Here is a 17389-nt window from a genome sequence, read left to right on the forward strand (position 1 = left end):
TGCTGCACACGCCTATTTTATAATTAGAAGAAAAGTTATTTTGAAAAAAATTATCCCCCCAAATGTCCCAGCTGCAGGAGCTGACGTGATCTAGCCCCATGCTCCATCCCAAGGACAGCTGCCTCCTGGGTGTATACAGAGGACATAGCAACTGAATGTTTGTGGGTTCCCGGGGTCAGCCCTCGGGGGCACTGGGTGGGCAAAGCAGTCAGGGAGGGCTTCCCGGAGGTGGCAGCCCTAACCTTCAAGGGGCTCAGGCCAGAGTTGTTAAGGTGCTCATCTTGAGTCCCCTCTTTAACTCGCACCCTACAACCAGTCCTTTAGAAAATTTCCTTGCCTCTGCCTTCATAATCTATCCAGAATGTACATGCTTCCCGCATGCCCCCCCTTCTCTGCCTCCACCTGATCAGTCCCCTCATTGCTTGCCTGAACCTGTGCAGTCACCTCTGCCCTGGTACCCCGGCTCCCCCCACCCCCAGTCTGTCCTCCTCTGCCCACAGCCCTCCAGGGCTCCCACCTCCCTCGGGGTAGACTAAGGCCCTGCAAGACCTGCCCCTGTCCCTTCCCTGCCCTCCCCTCCTCCACTCTGCTCCAGCCACTCGGGCCTCTTTGCTGTCCTCCACCATGCCAGGCGCAGTCCTGCCCAAGGCCTTTGCACGTGCTGTGCCCGCTGACTGGATCACTCCTCCCAAACATCCATACTTCCTTCAGGTCTTACTCATGTCACCTCCCCACTCCCTGACCCTCCCTTTTAACAGTGCATCCCACCCCATGTGTCCTTTCTTCCCCCGCTTTGTTCATCTTCATAGCGATTCTGCACGAGCCCTTTGCCTGGGCATCAGCCTGCAAAGCACCTACTATGCTTCTGGGGGCGTTTTCTGAGGGCCCACTGTGTGTCTTGCCATGCTGGGGGAGGTTCTGCCGCTCAGTTTCACCCCCACGTTGACCCAGAGCACCTCCTATGTGCTTCCCACATGGTGCTGTGGCGCCAGGGGTCCCACCTCCATGAAGCACCAACTGTGGGCCTCCCAGGGTTAGGGCTGTGGGGGGGAGGGGAGATGTTGGAGCATCTCATGTTTAGCAGCACCTACTGTGTGCTCCATGTAGAAGGGGCAGGTGGAGAGTCTGCACGCGGACATTCACAGAGCACTTACTCTGTGCTTGGTGCTTTGAGGACCCCAGTGCACGCCTCCCCAGTGCCAGGGGAGGTGGGATTATATGCTCTATTTTGCAAAGTGAGGGACTGAGGCGCAGAACTGGAAAGGGCAGATCACCCAGGGGAGGGTGCATTTGGTGCTGGGGAGAGATGGGGAGTGGACCTGCCAAGGCAGCCATAGCAGGGCGTGGATGGGCCACCTTGGGAAGTGAGTCGTCCCTGTCCCTATCTGGGGTGCCTCGGGGCTCAAGCAGCTGCCTGGGTGCCGCCCATCAAAGCCCATGTTCTTTGTCCCACTTCTAGAGGCTGGGGCCTGTCTGTCTCCAGCACTGCCGTTTCCTCCTGGGCTTTAAATTTATAGTGATTTGTCATTTTCTGGCTCCAGGCCTCTGTAGCATTGTGGGTAAGGACGCTTAGCCTCTGGACCCAAACATTGGTTCGAATCGCTGCTCTTCCTGACCTTGGTAATTTCTCTCTATTCCTCCCTAACCCCTTTGGTTAATGGGGCTGATTGATGGTGGGGTGATGTGAGCCGTCACAGGGCTTGGAATATACTAAGATCTCAGTACACGTAGGCTATGGGAGTCGTCCAGAGCACTAATGGTGGAACTGATCCCAATTCGCCAGGAATGGGATCAGTTGGGGGAACGCCTCCCACCCCGCCCCGGCGGCTGCCCTTGGGTCTCCGTCAGGGTCCCTACCCCTCCCTGACGCTTCCCCCCCAGCTCCCAGGACCCGCTGGGGCTCGGCGTTCCCGGCCTCTCCCTTGGAGTTTTCAAACCCGCACCGGGCAGCAGCGGCGGCCAGGATTGGCTGCCTGGGTGGGGACGCCCCTTCTCCCCCCCCCACCTCCCCCACCCCCGCTCGGGATCGGGTGTCTCTGGCCTGGCACGGTGGCCCCATCTGTTTCCAATCTGGCCCTGCGCTCTCCGCCCCCTCCTCAGGGTTGTGGCTAAGGTTGAGGCCTCTGCCACGGTGTCCCCGTTCATCCCCCCGCCCCCCCCGGACCCCAACTTGACTCCCAGCAGGAGAGAAGCCTCTTTGTGCCTTTGCCCCTCCCCCACCCTGTAGAGTTCTGTGTTTGTAGGGGGCGCGGCCTCTGCCATCCAACCCAGGCTGGGAGGGGATCTTCTGCCCCTTCTTCGACCTCCTGTATTTGGGTGTGTTTGGGGAGCCCTCTGCCGCCCTGTCCAGCATCCAGCCCTTTCATCCGTTGCCATGGCCACGATCAGCGCCTGGAAGGGAAGGGGGAGCAGGGTAGGGGATCCCTCTGGCATCAGGCTTCCAAAGGGAGGGTCCTGAGCTGTGCCACTGGGGGCACCCCCTCATGTTTGTGCACATTGCGGGGGACACAGTGACCTCCTCGGAGGCCTGCTCGACACAGGACCCCCATCCACGTAGGATTTCAGTGCCCGCTGATCTGGGTCCCGACTGGTCCCCCGCCCTACTTCCGGCCGGGCCCCGCCCGAGGCTCGCTCTGGGGCCCCCTCCCCGGGCCCACCCCCTGGCCGCCCCGCCCCTGGCCCCGCCCCGCCCCGCCCCCAGGCCGAGCTCGCTGCGCCTCGGCGTCTCCGAGTTCTCGCTGCGCTCCGGGCGGACCCTGGGTAGGGCTGCAGCGGGCCCGGCCGAGGCAGCGCGGGGCCCGGGCCCCGATTTCTGAGCCGTAGGGTGAGTGCGTCGGTATCCCCTTCCACCTCGAGGCCCAGTCTGCACTGGCCTTTGTCCGTATCCTAGCCCCCCACCCCGGGTTCCCCCCATACCCCCGCCCCGCGCGGCCTGGCCCAGCTGCCCTCCAGGGATAGCTCGAGCCCGCCGCTGCCTGGCGCGCCGCACCCCCCCCCCGCCCCCCACCCCCCACCCCGTTCAGGCCGGTCGCTCTCGTACTTTGGAAAACTCCAGACCGTTATGCTCTGTGGGGTCCCCTCCCCCGCCTGGCCCCCAGCCCGACCTCTTCCCCCACCTCCTGGGGGCGGAGCCAGGCTGGGGCAGCCTTCGCTGCCAGCCGTGAGGGGGGCGGTACTCTGATAGCGGGTGGGTGCTTTGGCATCCTTCCTTCCGCTGGGGACCCGCTCCGCGGAGGAGGTGGCAGGACTGCTGGGCTGGGGGTGGGGGGTTAGTGGCTGGGATCCCTGCTCTTAGACACTCCCCAAAACTCACAGAAAGTTTTCCTCTCTCAGTTTGTCCCTGTGCCCCTCAGGCTTATGGACTCCAGATCGATGCTGTGCCTAGTCGGGGCTTTAATAAACTGAGGGGTTGGGCAGGCATATCAGCTCCCACCGTCCCACTTTCCATACCTGTCTCCAAGCTCCATGCCTCTGAACCCCCCATTATTGCCTGGAGAATCCTGCTTCCCAGGATTCCTACTCAGAGTCCTGGGCGACCTTAGAGGGGCTTCCTGTGACTCCTGGGCTGACTCTCCTTGAACCTCACCTCCATCCCTTAAGGCTTGAGCAGACATCCCCCCCCCCGCCCCAACCAAGAGCAGATGTAAGCTGCACCTGGAGGCCATGTCTACGTTGGCCTCTGCTGCCTGTGGCGGTTCCTTTTGGCCTCAGTTTCCCTCTCTGAAATGGACATGACCACAGGAATGGTACGGGTAAAGTGTCAAGTGGGGCCAGGCATGTAGTAGGCGTCTAATAAATGCATGTTCCTAGGGTGGGGAGAAGACTCCCATCCTGGAGGATGATGGGTCTATGACAGGAGCAGAGCTGGGATGGGAGACACCGGCGCTTAGGGAGCCCAGAGGGGACCCTGGTCCCTCCTGTGGCATCCAAGAGGGCTTCCTAGAGGAGGTGCCAGCTCAGCCGAGACCTGAGGATGAGCGTGAAAGCTGAGGTCTGATGGAGAACGAGGAAGGGTGCGCTGGGTGGAAGGAACAGCGTGCACAAATATCCTTGTGTGAGCCAGAAGGCAGTGAGTAGGGACACCCATAGGGCAAACAGGGCAGTCGGGGTGCAACATGATGGAGTCGGCAGTTCTGGAGGCTGAGGTTAAGAATCTAGATTTCAGTGGATTTTGATGGAAGCCATGGAAGGTTTTAGAGCAGAGGAGGGGCAGAGTCGAACACAGCTACTTCCAGCCCCAGGGTTGGGGGGGTCAAGACTGGGCAGAGGAGGGGTCCCAGGGCTGGGGGAAGAGTCCAGTCTCAGCCTGGGGTGGGTAGGTCTGCGGCTACGGCTTGAAGGATGAGTTGACAGGTGGGCCCCCTGGAAGGAGGACCTGTATTGAGAAAGGACCAGAGGTGGACCGGTGCATTCTGAGAACTGGTGACCTGTGGGAAGAAGCAGCAGGGCAAGCCCAGGACACTGAGCAGAGGCGCTGGGGAGCCCTGGCAGGTGTGAGCAGCAGGGCAGGGGTGCACCCAGATCTTGGTGTTTCAGGCTCCTCCATGAAGCCGGCGTGGGGGGCATGCTGGCAGGGGCCATCCTGGCAGGCTGGGCACCCAGGGAGCGTGGACTCTGGGCTTGATTGAGAGCTGGTCTCTGGCCTCAAATCTTAGCCCAGCCCAGCCCCTTCACGCTGCGTGACCCTGCATGTGCAGCTAGCCCTCTCTGAGCCTCAATTTCCTCTGCTGTCAAACAGAAGGAAGCACGGGGAGCATTTAAGAGGGCTGGGCACGTGGAGGGGGGCACCCAGCTGGTGTTACCTATTACTCCCTCTGGGGCTGGGCCTGGCTCCCCAGCTGCCCTGCCCATCCGCTCCTGGTGGTGGGGACCCTTGGGGACAGCACTCAGTACAAATCGATAGTCAACTAAAGGCAGATCCCTCAGCCCTGGTCCTAGCCCATTCCAGGAAGGTGGCAGGGCCAGTCCCACCCGGCTACATCCTGAGCCCGTTGCCCGGTGAGGGGACACTGAGGCCCCAGGAGGGAGAGGGGCTTGACCAGAGCCCCTTGGAGCCCACCAGGGGCTACAGAGCTAGAGCTTGGACCCTGTCTCACACTTTGGGGACACAGCAACCCAGGGTGGCTGGAGGCCCGGGTCCTGCCCTCCAGGGGCTCTGAGGCCCTGGGAAAGGGGTTCAAGGCAGCAGGAAAGTCCCCTGGCCCTGAAGGGAGCCTTTGGGGCTGGAGAGGTGTGGGGCGTGGGTGTGAGGGCGGAGACGTGTGTCCCTAGGGGACTTTTCCTTCAGCCCCGCTGCCAGTGTCACCCACCTCTCCTTCCCCTGGCCCCGGGAAGTCCCTGAGAGTCGGGGTTGTGCACGTGAGCCCCTAGACCCCCAGGACAGACCAGACCCTCAGGCGGGGCAGGGAGAGGCAGCCCAGAGTCCTCAGGCCCTGGGACACCCGGCCCCATACGAGTGACACGGGGCCTATTTGCTGCCCAGTCCTGGGTCACAATCACCCTTTTATGCTCCCTGCTTGGCGTGGGCACACAGAGCTGGCTCCAGGATCGCGTGACCTGCACCCCGGCACCTGACTAGAATGGGTGCCCACTCACCCCCTGTGAGCGAGGCCTGGGAGCCCCCAGAGGCCATCCAGCAGGCCGCACCGGGCCCAGAGAGGGTCGTCCACTTTCCTGAGGTCACACAGTGGCCAGGGAAGGACACAGTCCTGTGTAAACGTGGGCTCTGGAACCAAGGCCCCACCCAGCTGGGGGTCCTTGACAGTCCCCGCTCCTTTGTGAACCTCAGTTTCTTCATCTGTGCAAGACGGGCGCCCACCTCTGCCCGGCTGTTGGGAACAGATGGTGGGCAGCTCTGCGCCTGGCCCAGAGGTGGGCAGGGACCCTTCTGGGGCCCTGGGTTCCAGGTCCAGAGGCCACTCCCTTCCCTCCTCCCCATCCCCTGCCCAGCCTCATTTCCCACCCAAGTTATTTCCTGTGACCCCCATGGGTGGCTGTTCCCTTCTTAATGGCCACGTTCATCCTCCAAGAACTTGGGGGTTGCCGCGTCGTGCAGCTCTGAGGCACCTACCTCAGTTTCCCTTTCTCAGCAGTGGGGAGGCTGATGGCTCAGGCTGCTTTACTGCAAGACCCGTCAGAGAGGAGGCTTGGTGTGGTACCAACCCGGCCACATCCCCTCCTGCTCAGAGCTGCCTAGGGTTCCTTGCTCTGTGGGTTCAGTGTGTGGCCACCGCTCTGCCCTAATCTCTCCCCATCTCCCTGCTAGGACCGCTCAGTATAGCTACTTGTCCTTCCTCATGCTGTTCCTTCTGTGGAGACACCCACCCCCATTCCCATTCATCCTTTAATTCTCAGTCAAGTCATAATATTAACATTAAATCTGGAGGCAGAGAGGTCCAGGCAGAGGGTACCAACCCGTGCAAAGGCCCTGGGGCAGGACCGTGCCTGGCATGTGGGAGGAACAGCCAGAAGACCCATTGGCTGGAGCAGAGTGAGCGAGGGGGAGAGAGGGAGGAGGGGAGGGCAGGGAGGGGACAGAGCATGTCGTGCAGGACCTTGTGGGCATCAGGGAGGGCTTGGACTTTTACCACCAAAGGAGGAGGGATGGGACCTGACTCGGGTGCTAATAGGTGCCCTCTGGCATTGAGGGGAAGACCGACGGGGTGGGGGGTGGCATGGCAGGAGATGACTCCATTGGTCCAGGTGAGCAATGAGGGGGCTGGACCGGGTAGAGGCAGAAGAAGGGGTGAGAAGTAGACAGTCTCAGCCTAGATTTTGGAGACAGAGCTGACAGAATTTGCTTATATTCTCCCCCAACCCCTTGCAGGGGAGCCTACCCCCGGCTCTTGCAGGAAGCCAGAAGAGGTGGGAGGGTCTGGGGCTTTGCCATGGCAAGTTCCTCCAGGGAGAATGGGGGCCTAAGAGACCCAGGAACTTTTTTTTTTTTTTTTTTTTGGCTGTACCTCACGGCATGTGGGATCTTACTTAGTTCCCTGACCAGGGATCGAGCCCACGCCCCCTGCATTGGAAGCGCAGAGTCTTGACCACTGGACCGATAGGGAAGTCCCAATCCTGGAACTTTTAGCCTTCTGTGTTCTGTCTGATCCTTTCCACCCTGAATTTGTCCCACGCCTCCCACCCCCATTCCCGCTCCAGGCCTTGAAAGCCCCCAGTGCCGTGTACTCCCCCGGCCCAGCAGGCTGGAATGACCTCTTTGGGGGAGTTGGGAGCTGATGGCTGGGCCCCGCCTGTGCCTGGATCAGCCCCATCCTGCCCTGTAATTGGGAAGGCGGGGCTGCAGGAGTCAGGGGGTAATTAGGGGCCTCCCTTTTTAGAAGGCAGCTGCCCCTGGCTCCAATGGCGCATAGGGGGCGGGGGAGGCGTCGTGGCCAGGGCCCTTCATGCAGGTGACCCCTGCCCATGCCAGCTGGCATCAGAGGTGAGGAGACTAGAGCAGGGAGGTCACACACCCCCCCCCCCCGCCGCCCCGGGGTGGTGGGTTTGAGCCCCTCCGTGTTAAAATTCTGCCTCGGTTTCCCCAGATGCTCTGTGCGGGCCTGGGCAGCCAATCCAAGTGGTCTGGGCCAGAGCCGAGCCCCCTCCCCAGATGTGGCCAAGCTGATGTGCATCTGTGGTCGGGCCAGCTGCCGTGGTCACCCTGGCCCCAGCTGGCCATGGGCCATTTCCCCAGCTGGGACCTTCACCGTCCTCATCAGCCCCTTTTGCTCTTAAAGGGCCCGTGGTTGGGTCCCAGTGTGTATCTGTGGTCTGACTGTGCGCCTGCCTGTCTATGCACGTGCACGCGGATGCGGGGGATCTGACGTTAACGTGTCAGTGTGCATGTTGTCTGGCTGGGGGCAAGTTTGCTCTGCTGACTGCCCATCTCTGTAGCCCCACTGCGTGCCCGCATCCGAGTCTGTGAACTGTGTGTTTTCACCTGCCATGCCCTGTGGAGCTGCAACGTGCCTCTGTGTTCATGCTTGCCTGTAGCCCAACCGTGTATGTGTGTTGCCTGCCTGACCGTGACCCTTTGTGTATGTCTCACCTGGCTGTGTGTCTGTGGTTTTGGCGTGTACCTGTGTGTCTCTGACCTGACTGCTTGGGGTCTGACTGTGTATGTGTATCGTCTGCCCCATCGTGACCCTTTGTCTGTATCTTGTCTGATTCTGTGTGTCTGGGGTCTGATTTTGTGCCTGTCCACGTTTGTGGTCTGTGTGTCAGTTTTATTGGCCTGACTACACATGTGGACCCATCTCTGCTGCCTGACTGTACAAATACATCTGTGACTATGTCTGGTCTCCCTGTCTGTCTGCGGTCTGACCGTGTGTCTGGGTCTGTCTGTGGCCTATGTGCAAGCATCCTCCTTTTCTGTCTGGTCTGACTGTCCGTGGTCTGACTGTGTGCCCGCTGAGCGCCCCTATCCCCACCCTCCTCCTTCTCCACTCTCCACCCTGGGCCATGACCCAGCCACCACCAGCCCACCCTTCCCCTGGGGCCACTCTGGGGCTGGGCGTGGTGACCACAGCTGGATATTTTGGGAGCCAGAATCACAGGGGCTGCCCCATGATTACGTGGCACCCGTCCCCGTGGCCATGGTGCGGACCCGCCTGGGGCATGGCCTGGGGTGGGTGTATGAGGTTGACCCGGCCACGAGGGCCTCATCCTTGGGCCTCTTCCTGCCCCCGCTTCCACCCTGGCCCTGGCGAGAGTGGAGAGGGGGCCGTCCTAGGGTTTGGCCCCTGAGAAGGACCCTTCTGCTCTAGAGGAGTTTGGATTCTCACCAGAGAAACAGACGCTGGGTGATGAACATTCTCACTTGATTTGCAGACTGGGGTAAATGCTGTGAAGGATGACCTCCGTCATTTCTGAAGCCGTGGGATGTGGAATAGGGGGTGGGAGCTGACCTGCCAGGGGCAGGGAGGGCTTCCAGAGGAAGTGACAGTGGAGCTGAGACCTGTCACGCGGTAGTGGGGGGACAGCATTTCCAGCAGAGAGCGCAGCAGGGTGGGACTGAGCTGGGACCGTGTGGCTGCACCTCTCGTGAGAGAGGGGACGAGACCAGTAGGAGCAGCTTCCTGTGGGGCTGACGGGAGCCATGGGAGGTGTCAGAGCAGGGCAGGCACGGGCAGGTGTGTTTGGGGGGAAGGTCCGTCTGGTGGCCGAATGGGCAGATTTGTAGGGACGTTCAGCAGTGTTAGCTGGAGCCTCTTCCTTCGGGTGGGTGGCCCAGCCTGCGAGGGGGGAGAAATTAGATGTTCAGAGCGCTTTCTAGCGGGGGTGCTCAGTCCTGGTTTGGGGCTCAGCCTGGGGTCGGGGGCTCAGCCAGGGGTAGGGGCTGTCTCAGTCTGTTCTGGCTGCTATAACAGAATGCCATAGACTGGGTGGCTTCTAAGCAACACACATCTCTCACGGTTCTGGAGGCCAGAAGTCCAAGATCAAGGCGCTGGCAGAATTGGTGTCTGGTGAGAACCTGCTTCCTGATTCACAGACGACCATCTTCTTGCTATGTCCTCACATGGTGGCGGGGAGCGAGGGAGTTCTCTGGGTCTCTTTATGAAGGCACTAATCCCATTCACAAGGGCTCCACCACATGACCTAATCACCTCCCAAAGGCCCCTAAGACCATCACACTGAGGGTTAGGTTTCAACATAATAGTTTTGGGGGGACACAACATTCAGTTCATCGTGGGGGCTCAGTGCTTTCTTTCTGCCCCATCGTCGCCCCATGACCCTCCCCCATTGTCCTGTAACCCTCTCCCTCGCATCCCGTGACTCTCGTCTGCCCCTCTGTGATCCTCCTGTTGCCTCCCCCATGAAGGCCCCCTGGATCCCCCTGCTCCCCTCTCACGGCCCCTCTTTTTGTCTCTGCAGACGCTGCCCCGACTGACGCTTGGCTTGAGGCCTCTCTGTGAGGGACCGTGGGGGGGGGGCCATCCCCCCTCCAGGGCCGGAGGTTGGAGGTTGCAGGTCACGGCCGAGCATGGCGCCTGCCTGGGGCCATGGTGTGGCATCTGTGGTTGGTCCCATGGGCCTCCTCGTGGTCCTGCTGGTCGGAGGCTGTGCCACAGAAGGTAAGTGCGGGCGTCTTGAGTTTGCATGTGCACGTGTGAACACGTGTCCCCACCCCACCCCCGGGGCGGGGGGAGGGCGCTGGTTTTGCCGTGCAGAGCCTCTGTGCTCTGTGAACGAGGCCGAGTAGAATGCTTGCTGTGCACTGGGTCCTGAGAGGTGCAGAGGTGAATAACAAGAATGGTATAAAAAAGCAGTCATAGTGAAAGTGATGACAGTGTCTGTTTGCCCAGCGTTGAATCTGCACCAAGCCCAGCGCTAAATGCAGGCTTTACCTGCTTCATCTCCCTCCACCTCACAGAACCCAGCATGCTAGTTTCATTACCATCCCCATTTTTCCATGAGAGAAACCAAAGCTCAGAGGGGACTGGGGCTTACTTGAAGTCACTCCTGAGGTAGCCACAGAGTTTTCCTTCCCTTGCCACAGGTAGAAACACCAGCACCCAGTTGGTAGACACACAGGCAATCAAACCTTCCCAGGCGGAGCCAGGGGAGGCTTCTTGGGAGAGAGGGCATTGGAGCTGGGGTTTTATGGGTTTATAGGAGTTTGCCAATAGAAAGGGCATTACTGGTGAAGGTGTTAGCACACAGAAAGGCCTGGAGGTGAAGAAAGAGGTTGGTGTAGTTTGGGGATGGGCAAGGCTGTGCTTCTGGCAGTAACGTGGAGAGGATGAGAGTCAGTCCTAGTCCTAATGCCACGGTCTATCCCACCACGAGGGGCCTAGAGGAGGTGTCATTAGGCTGATGGGGACACAAAGGCTCAGGTCAGCAGGGAAAGAAACTGGGATCTGCTGTTAGGCTGGGTTTGAATCCTGACTTCGCTGCTAACCTGCTGTGTGACCTTGGGCTAGTGATTCAGCCTCGCTCAGCGGCCGTTTCTACCTTGACAGAATGAAACTCAGCATCATCCATCTCCCAGCATTCCTGGGACAAGGACACACGATAAGCCCCTGCATGCTGCTTGCACACAGTAGGCCCACAATCCCGGGTTACCACGAGCATGATAATTATTGCCCCTGGGTGAGAACGCCAGAGACATACACACCTGCCTCATCAATCCATGCTTTTTCACGTTTTTATATTATTTTGTAGTAAATGCCTAACACACTCAGATCAGCCACCACCACCTGATGAGATGGAGGCTATTCTCCCCATCCCCACTGTACAGATGGGGAAACTGAGGCACAGTAAGATTATGTTTTACAGCCAGGAATCGGCCAGTCTGCCTGGCGCCAGAGCCCGGGTTGCTACCCATCACCCCACACAGCCAGGCGTGCCTGGGCTGTGATCCATCTGGTCACCTCCCAGGGCCTGTATCTTCTCTGCTCTATTCCTTGCAGTGGGAATAGTGGGCCGAGGGCTGAGCATTTTTAGTTTTTCATTCATTCACTTAGTGCAGGGTTTCCCCTGCCCTCGGCACTGCTGATGTCGGGGCCAGAGCATTCTCGGGCATTGGGGGGCCGTCCTGGGCACTGTGGGGTGCGGAGTAGCATCCCTGGCCCCATCCCCTGAATGGCACCCCCACGTGACAACCACTGATTTAACTTACACTAGTGGAATAAATCATATATTTACGACTTTGACATCTTGCTCCAGTGATAATTAACCAGCCTTGGGCAGGATGCTGAGATCATTCCCATTGACAGGTGAGGAAACTGAGGCTGCAAAGTGGCCATTGTGAGGAGGGGGTAGAGATCACAGAGTTTGGAGGCTATCCTGTCCTGAGTTTGAATCCTCGCTCTATCGTGTGACCATGGGTGGGGCTGTGCTCTCATTCACTCAGTGGGTTTTTCATAAGCACCTACTGTGCGCCAGGCACTGGTTTAGACCTGGGAGACAAAGCAGATATCCCACCCCCTTTTGGAGCTGATAATCTTAAGGGAGAGACACCGAGTGTGCTGGATGGTGGACGTGCCCGGGAGCAAGATAAACAGGAAGGGAGATGAAAGCATGAGTGGAGGTTTAGGGGCTGCATTTTAAATGGGTGGGAGGGCATCAGGGAAGGTCACACCAAGGAGATGACATCTGAGCAGAGATCTAAAGGAGCTGAGGAGTGCACCCCATGCACGTCTAGGGGGAAGGTGTCCTGGGCAGAAGGCATAGCCTTTGCAAAGGTCCTGGGGCAGAACTGTGCCTGGTGTGTTGGAGCAACAGTGAGGAGGCCCGTGTGTCTGGAGCATAGTGAGCGAGGGGGAGAGAGGGAGGAGGGGAGGGCAGGGAGGGGATGAGGCAGGTTGTGCAGGGCCTTGTGGGCAGCAGAGAGGACGTGGCTTGTACCCCAGGGAGGTGGGAGCCCTGGAGGGCTGTGGGCAGAGGAGGGGCAGGTCCTGACTGAGGTGCTCACAGGTGCCCTCTGGCTGCTGAGGGAGGACAGACTTGGGGCGGGGGAGGACAGGATGGGGGGATGCCAGGGCAGAGGAGACTGCAGTGGTCCAGGTGAGCCGTGAGGGAGTGTGACCCAGGCCGTCAGCACTGGGCATGTAGCCGGGGCTAGCTCTGTGGATGCTCCCTCAGTGAGCCCTGGAATTCTTTTTTTTTTTTTTGGCTGCACTGCGTGTAGCATGTGGGATCTTAGTTCCCTGACCAGGGATCGAACCCGTGCCCCCTGCAGTGGAAGTGCGGAGTCCTAACCACTGGACCGCCAGGGAATTCCCCTGGAATTGTTACTACTGTATCCCTTTAGGTATTGGTAGCGGCCTAGACTCAAACCCAGGTCTCCGTCTCCAAAGCTGGGGCATCTTGACCCCAGGAGGTGGTCTGTTTAGCAGGAACCCTGTCATCTGGGGGCCAGCAGAGGGGCTGTGGGCACCGTGATTGGCACTGCCAGCTTCAAGGAGTAGCCCAGGTCCTCAGGAAACCATTCGGGCGGGGGCTGTCAGGTGGTAGAGAGCCCGGGCAGGCAGCTGAAGTGTCCACCATCCAGCACCAAGAGGGGTGATTTCTGCCCTAGAAACAGCTTCTGGTCCTGTGGGGCCTTCCCAGGGTGCTGTGCGGCCAGCCCAGGCTGGGTTGGAGGGGACTGGTGGGTGGGTCTCCAGCTCTGGCACCAGATTTTTCTCTGCAAAATCTGAAATGGAAAAACAGAAATCAGGCCAAGCCCTTCCCAGCCTCTGCGCTGTTGGCATCGCCACTCTGAACCTCGGTCTCTTCATCTAAGAAACAGGAACACCCAGGGTGCTCTCCATCGCTGAAGACCCCCCACCCTGTATATCAAGTGTACTATTTGCAGGGCTTTGGGAGCCAAATAGGACCAGGTTGGAATCTTAGCTCTTGCCCATTGCAAGCTGGGTGACTGGGGGCCAGTCGCTCACCCTTTCTGAGCCTCAGAATAGAGCTGAGTGTGAGAACAAGCCCAGCACAAAAGGAGCGCTTGCTTGCCACAGGCTGCGGCCATACCCCAGTGTGTCTTTCTTATGTCCGGGGCCCCTTTGCAAAGAAGAGGAAGGGAGGGTTTGTCCAAATGAGAGAATCTAAGCGTCTGCAAGAAATATTCGAATGGGGGATGCAGCGGGTGGAGAAAGCTCTTCCGGGCTGGCTGGGATCCCAGAGCTGCCTGGAGGTAAGCTGAGAGGCGTCTGCCCTGCAGCGAGGGGGCGCCAGGGAGCGAGTGGGCAGCTTCATTGGGCCCAGTATTAGGCAAGCATCAAGGTTCAAAGCCCCAGTTTTTCAAGGGTCACCGGGCACAGAGAAGTGGTGTGGTGGGGTCCCAAGGAGTGGGGTCTGTTTCATGCCCACCCTGCCAGGTGGCACATAACCAAGTATTTCAACCCAGTGTGATCGGGGCCGTGATGGAAGGGGGCGCCCATGGAAGGATGGGGACAGAGGGGGTCCTGACCCGGCCAGTGGTAATCCAAGAAGGCTCCCTGGGGGAGGTGCTGGCTGAGCTGAGGTTGAAGCCGCCAGATGAAGAGAGGAGGAGGGACGGCACGGGCTCCCATCGTGTCTCGTTTCCCGGATTGGAGGGTGCTCGGGGTGTCTTCCCGGCTCCGAGTCATAAAACGGCAGCTGGATGCTTCTCACTCCCTGCAGCTCACTTCTGCCCTTCCTTCCAGTGGCTCCCCAGGGAGGATTCTTCCCCGAAGCGAGATTCCTGACCTGACCACAGAGACTTTCCCCCGTGACCTTGGCTGGGGACCCATATGGCCCCAGTCACCATTCCTGTAGGAGGGGCAACCCAGGCAGGCAGAGCCAGAGAGGCAGGCCCAGCCCAGGGCTCAGCGTGGAGCAAAAACATCGAAATCAGGCTCAGGGCCTGGAGGTGAGAGGAACAGAAGACGTGGGCTTGGGGACAGACAGACCCAGGATCAAACCCTGGTGCTGTCATTTCTGAGCTGTGTGACCTCATGCAAGCTCATTAACCTCCCTGAACCTGTACAATCCCATCTGTACAGTGGAATTAACAGTCACTTCCCCAGTAAGATACACAGGATTTGAGTGAGCCCACTGAGGCCTGCATGCAGTGGGGTCTACTGATTTTCCAGAGAGGTGGCCAGTGTAGACTTATATGGTCATATCAATGGGAGCACAGCCTGGAATGAGGGAGGTGAGGCCAGTCAAGCCACTGAGACGGGGACTCTTATTTTGTTCAAAGCCCAGCCTGAGTCACAGATGGGAGAAATTGGGCCCTGTGGCACCCAGACTTGGAACCTGAGGCCTCCTTGAACTTCTCGGCACTTCTGAGCAGCCAGAACTTTCTAGGTGAACCTGAGTGGCTCAGTGCTCAGAGGCCTGGCGTTGCTCAAGCTTGAGTTGTCCATCCTCTCTCTGCCTCTCCTCAGACCTTTTTACTTTTACTTTTACTTACTTAATATATTTCTTTAATTGGCTCACCTTTCTATTCAGACCTTACAAAAATAATAATGTCAATTTATCTTCAAATAGTTCTAAATGTAAAAAAGTTACCAGGGTATGAAGCTTTCTTTCCCCTGTGTCCAGCCACCTGCTTTCTCCTCCCAGAGGCAGCTGCTGTTTCTGTGCACGCACACACACACACACACACACTTTCCCCATTTTCATTTTTCTCATCACACAAACAGGAGCATTTACTATACTTTTTACCCCTCACTTTTTGTCCATTTCATAGTGTATCTTGCTGTTCCTGTCCTAGTAGTTCATTACAAAAGCATCCTTGTCCCTTTTTACAGCTGCATAGTATTCCACTTAGTGGGTGGCCCAGTGTTTATTTAATAATCCCCTTTTGTTGTTTTGTTGGATATGTAGGTTGTTTCCCTCTGGACCTTGTAAGTATGTTGCAGCCCTTGGGTCTGTTGGTAAAACTCTCAGAAGTAACTGAATTCATTTAATGGGATACATTGTAGCATTACTGTGGATGGAAATCCAGTATCCCTTTGGGCGATTCAGAGGTTACTGTGAAAAGTCAATAAAAAAAAGAGGACAATGTTAATGAACTCTCAGGTACTGTAGCCTGTTCGAGGTGCAGAGTTGAGGCTGTGTAGGCATCAAAGACATAGTAGCTCCCACTTGAGACCTTCCTGGGGAGACTTAGCACATCAGATCATCATGAGGGGCAAAGGATGGGGGCACAGGACCAGCCCGGTTCAAATCCCCGCTCAGCCACTGGCTGGCTGTGTCGAAGCAAGGGCCTTGCCTGGTCTGTGCCTTGGTTTTCTCGAGTGTGAAATGAGGATCGTGGTGGCTCTGTCCCCCGGCACTGTCAGAAGGCTGTGACGTTGCTGAGTGTACACCATCCGCATACAGTAGGCGCTCAATAAGCACTTGCTCTAGTGGTTGGCCGCATCCGATCACCCATTCTGAGCTCTGGCCTCCAGCTCTGACTCCTTGTGTTTGGACCCCTCCCACGGATGAAGAGGCTGGAGCCCTGGGTTCGGTCTCTGGTCTGGCTCTGACCTCAGGTCCCTTGGTCACCCCTCTGCTTCCCTGTTTGATGCCTCAGTCTCCCCACATGTCCCATCAGGGGATTCCACCAAGTTCTCTCCTCCCAAGTCTTCTTAAGATCAAGGACCCTCCATAGTTTGGCTGGTCACTACTGAGGGCCTTCAGGGGCTGAATTTAGGGACCCTGAAGTCTCAGGGGTATCCCCTCTCCCCTTCCCCTGTGGCACTGGGTCTGAGCAGGTGTGCCCACGTGAGGTGTGTCCTCGTGTGAGTATGTGAGGCTGTTGTATCCGGGTCGGGGGGGTGGAGGTGCTGGGCAGGGCCCGGGGTACCCACAGGGGGCAGTGGTATCATTTCTTCTTCTCTCCAGCCCTCCTGTCGGGCCCACATGGTACCTCTGTGGCCGGACAGAGGATGGAGGGCATGTTTACCTGGCCCCATAGGGTCCTCGTCACATGCCCGGGCCCACCAGAGCCCCTCTGCTTCTTGCTCTCTCCCCAGAACCCCCCAGGTTCATCAAAGAACCCAAGGACCAGATTGGCGTGTCAGGGGGCGTGGCCTCCTTTGTGTGTCAGGCCACGGGCGATCCCAAGCCACGCGTGACCTGGAACAAGAAAGGCAAGAAGGTCAATTCGCAGCGCTTTGAGGTGAGTCGGGGGGGAGAGGGGAGGGGAGACAGCTGAGGGCCAGCCCCACCCTTGGACGGGGCCACGGCAGCTCAGCCACAGAAGCCATCCCAGAAACGTTCCCCAGGTGGAGCACGGGCAGTCAGGGCAGGCACCCTCTCCAGACAGGTCCCTTCTCTTCTCCCACCCACTCTCTGCCACGTGCACCCCCCACCATGTGCCCCATGAAGGCCCTTCAGGCTCGCTTGTTCTGCCACCTTTGTGCTGTGTGGCCTCAAGCAACTCCCTGCCCTCTCTGAATCTTATCTCAGCACTGCACACAGAAGGGAATTCACAACTCTGTGCACAAGTACATGGTCAGACACGCACATTTCCACGTCCAGCACGCCTTCACATGCCTGTCACCAGACTTACGTGCGAGTGTCACACACCCACTTATGCACAATACCCTTTACTTGTACAGACCGTTTTCTGCCTCCAGCATCTTTACATGGATGTATACACACATGTGTGTACAGCCCCCAGCTCCTCTCCTGTTCACGCCTGGGACCCCAGCCTCACCCTGACCTTTGTCCCCTACCCATGGCAGACGATTGAGTTTGATGGGAGTGCGGGGGCCGTGCTGAGGATCCAGCCACTCCGGACACCCCGGGATGAGAACGTGTACGAGTGTGTGGCCCAGAACTCCGTCGGGGAGATCACCGTCCATGCCAAGCTCACTGTCCTCCGAGGTACTGGGCTCCCCAGGGTGGGTCGGGGAGGACCTGGGGCCTGGACTTTGGGGACAAATACCAAAGGGATTCATGAAAGTCTTGCTTTGGATTTTCTCTCTGGGGGGAC

At 58.6% G+C, this 17389-nt stretch overlaps 1 protein-coding gene across 7 annotated transcripts in view; it reads left to right on the forward strand.

Annotated features, from left to right (window-relative positions):
• Positions 1 to 17389, forward strand: part of PTPRS (protein tyrosine phosphatase receptor type S) — a 103191-nt gene that overhangs the window by 29299 nt on the left and 56503 nt on the right. For 6 of the 7 annotated variants that reach the window (XM_036846698.1, XM_036846701.1, XM_036846700.1 and 3 more), the window contains exons 1-4: positions 2693 to 2824; positions 9871 to 10070; positions 16425 to 16570; positions 17139 to 17280. In XM_036846698.1, coding sequence (XP_036702593.1) covers positions 9980 to 10070; positions 16425 to 16570; positions 17139 to 17280 — 379 coding nt within the window. In that variant the 5' untranslated portion in view covers positions 2693 to 2824; positions 9871 to 9979. Of the gene's footprint in view, positions 1 to 2692; positions 2825 to 9870; positions 10071 to 16424; positions 16571 to 17138; positions 17281 to 17389 lie in introns of those variants that run through there. The other variant, XM_036846699.1, reaches the window with a different exon arrangement.

This window comes from Balaenoptera musculus, chromosome 3 (genome assembly GCF_009873245.2).
Source record: "Balaenoptera musculus isolate JJ_BM4_2016_0621 chromosome 3, mBalMus1.pri.v3, whole genome shotgun sequence".
Taxonomy (NCBI): domain Eukaryota; kingdom Metazoa; phylum Chordata; class Mammalia; order Artiodactyla; family Balaenopteridae; genus Balaenoptera; species Balaenoptera musculus.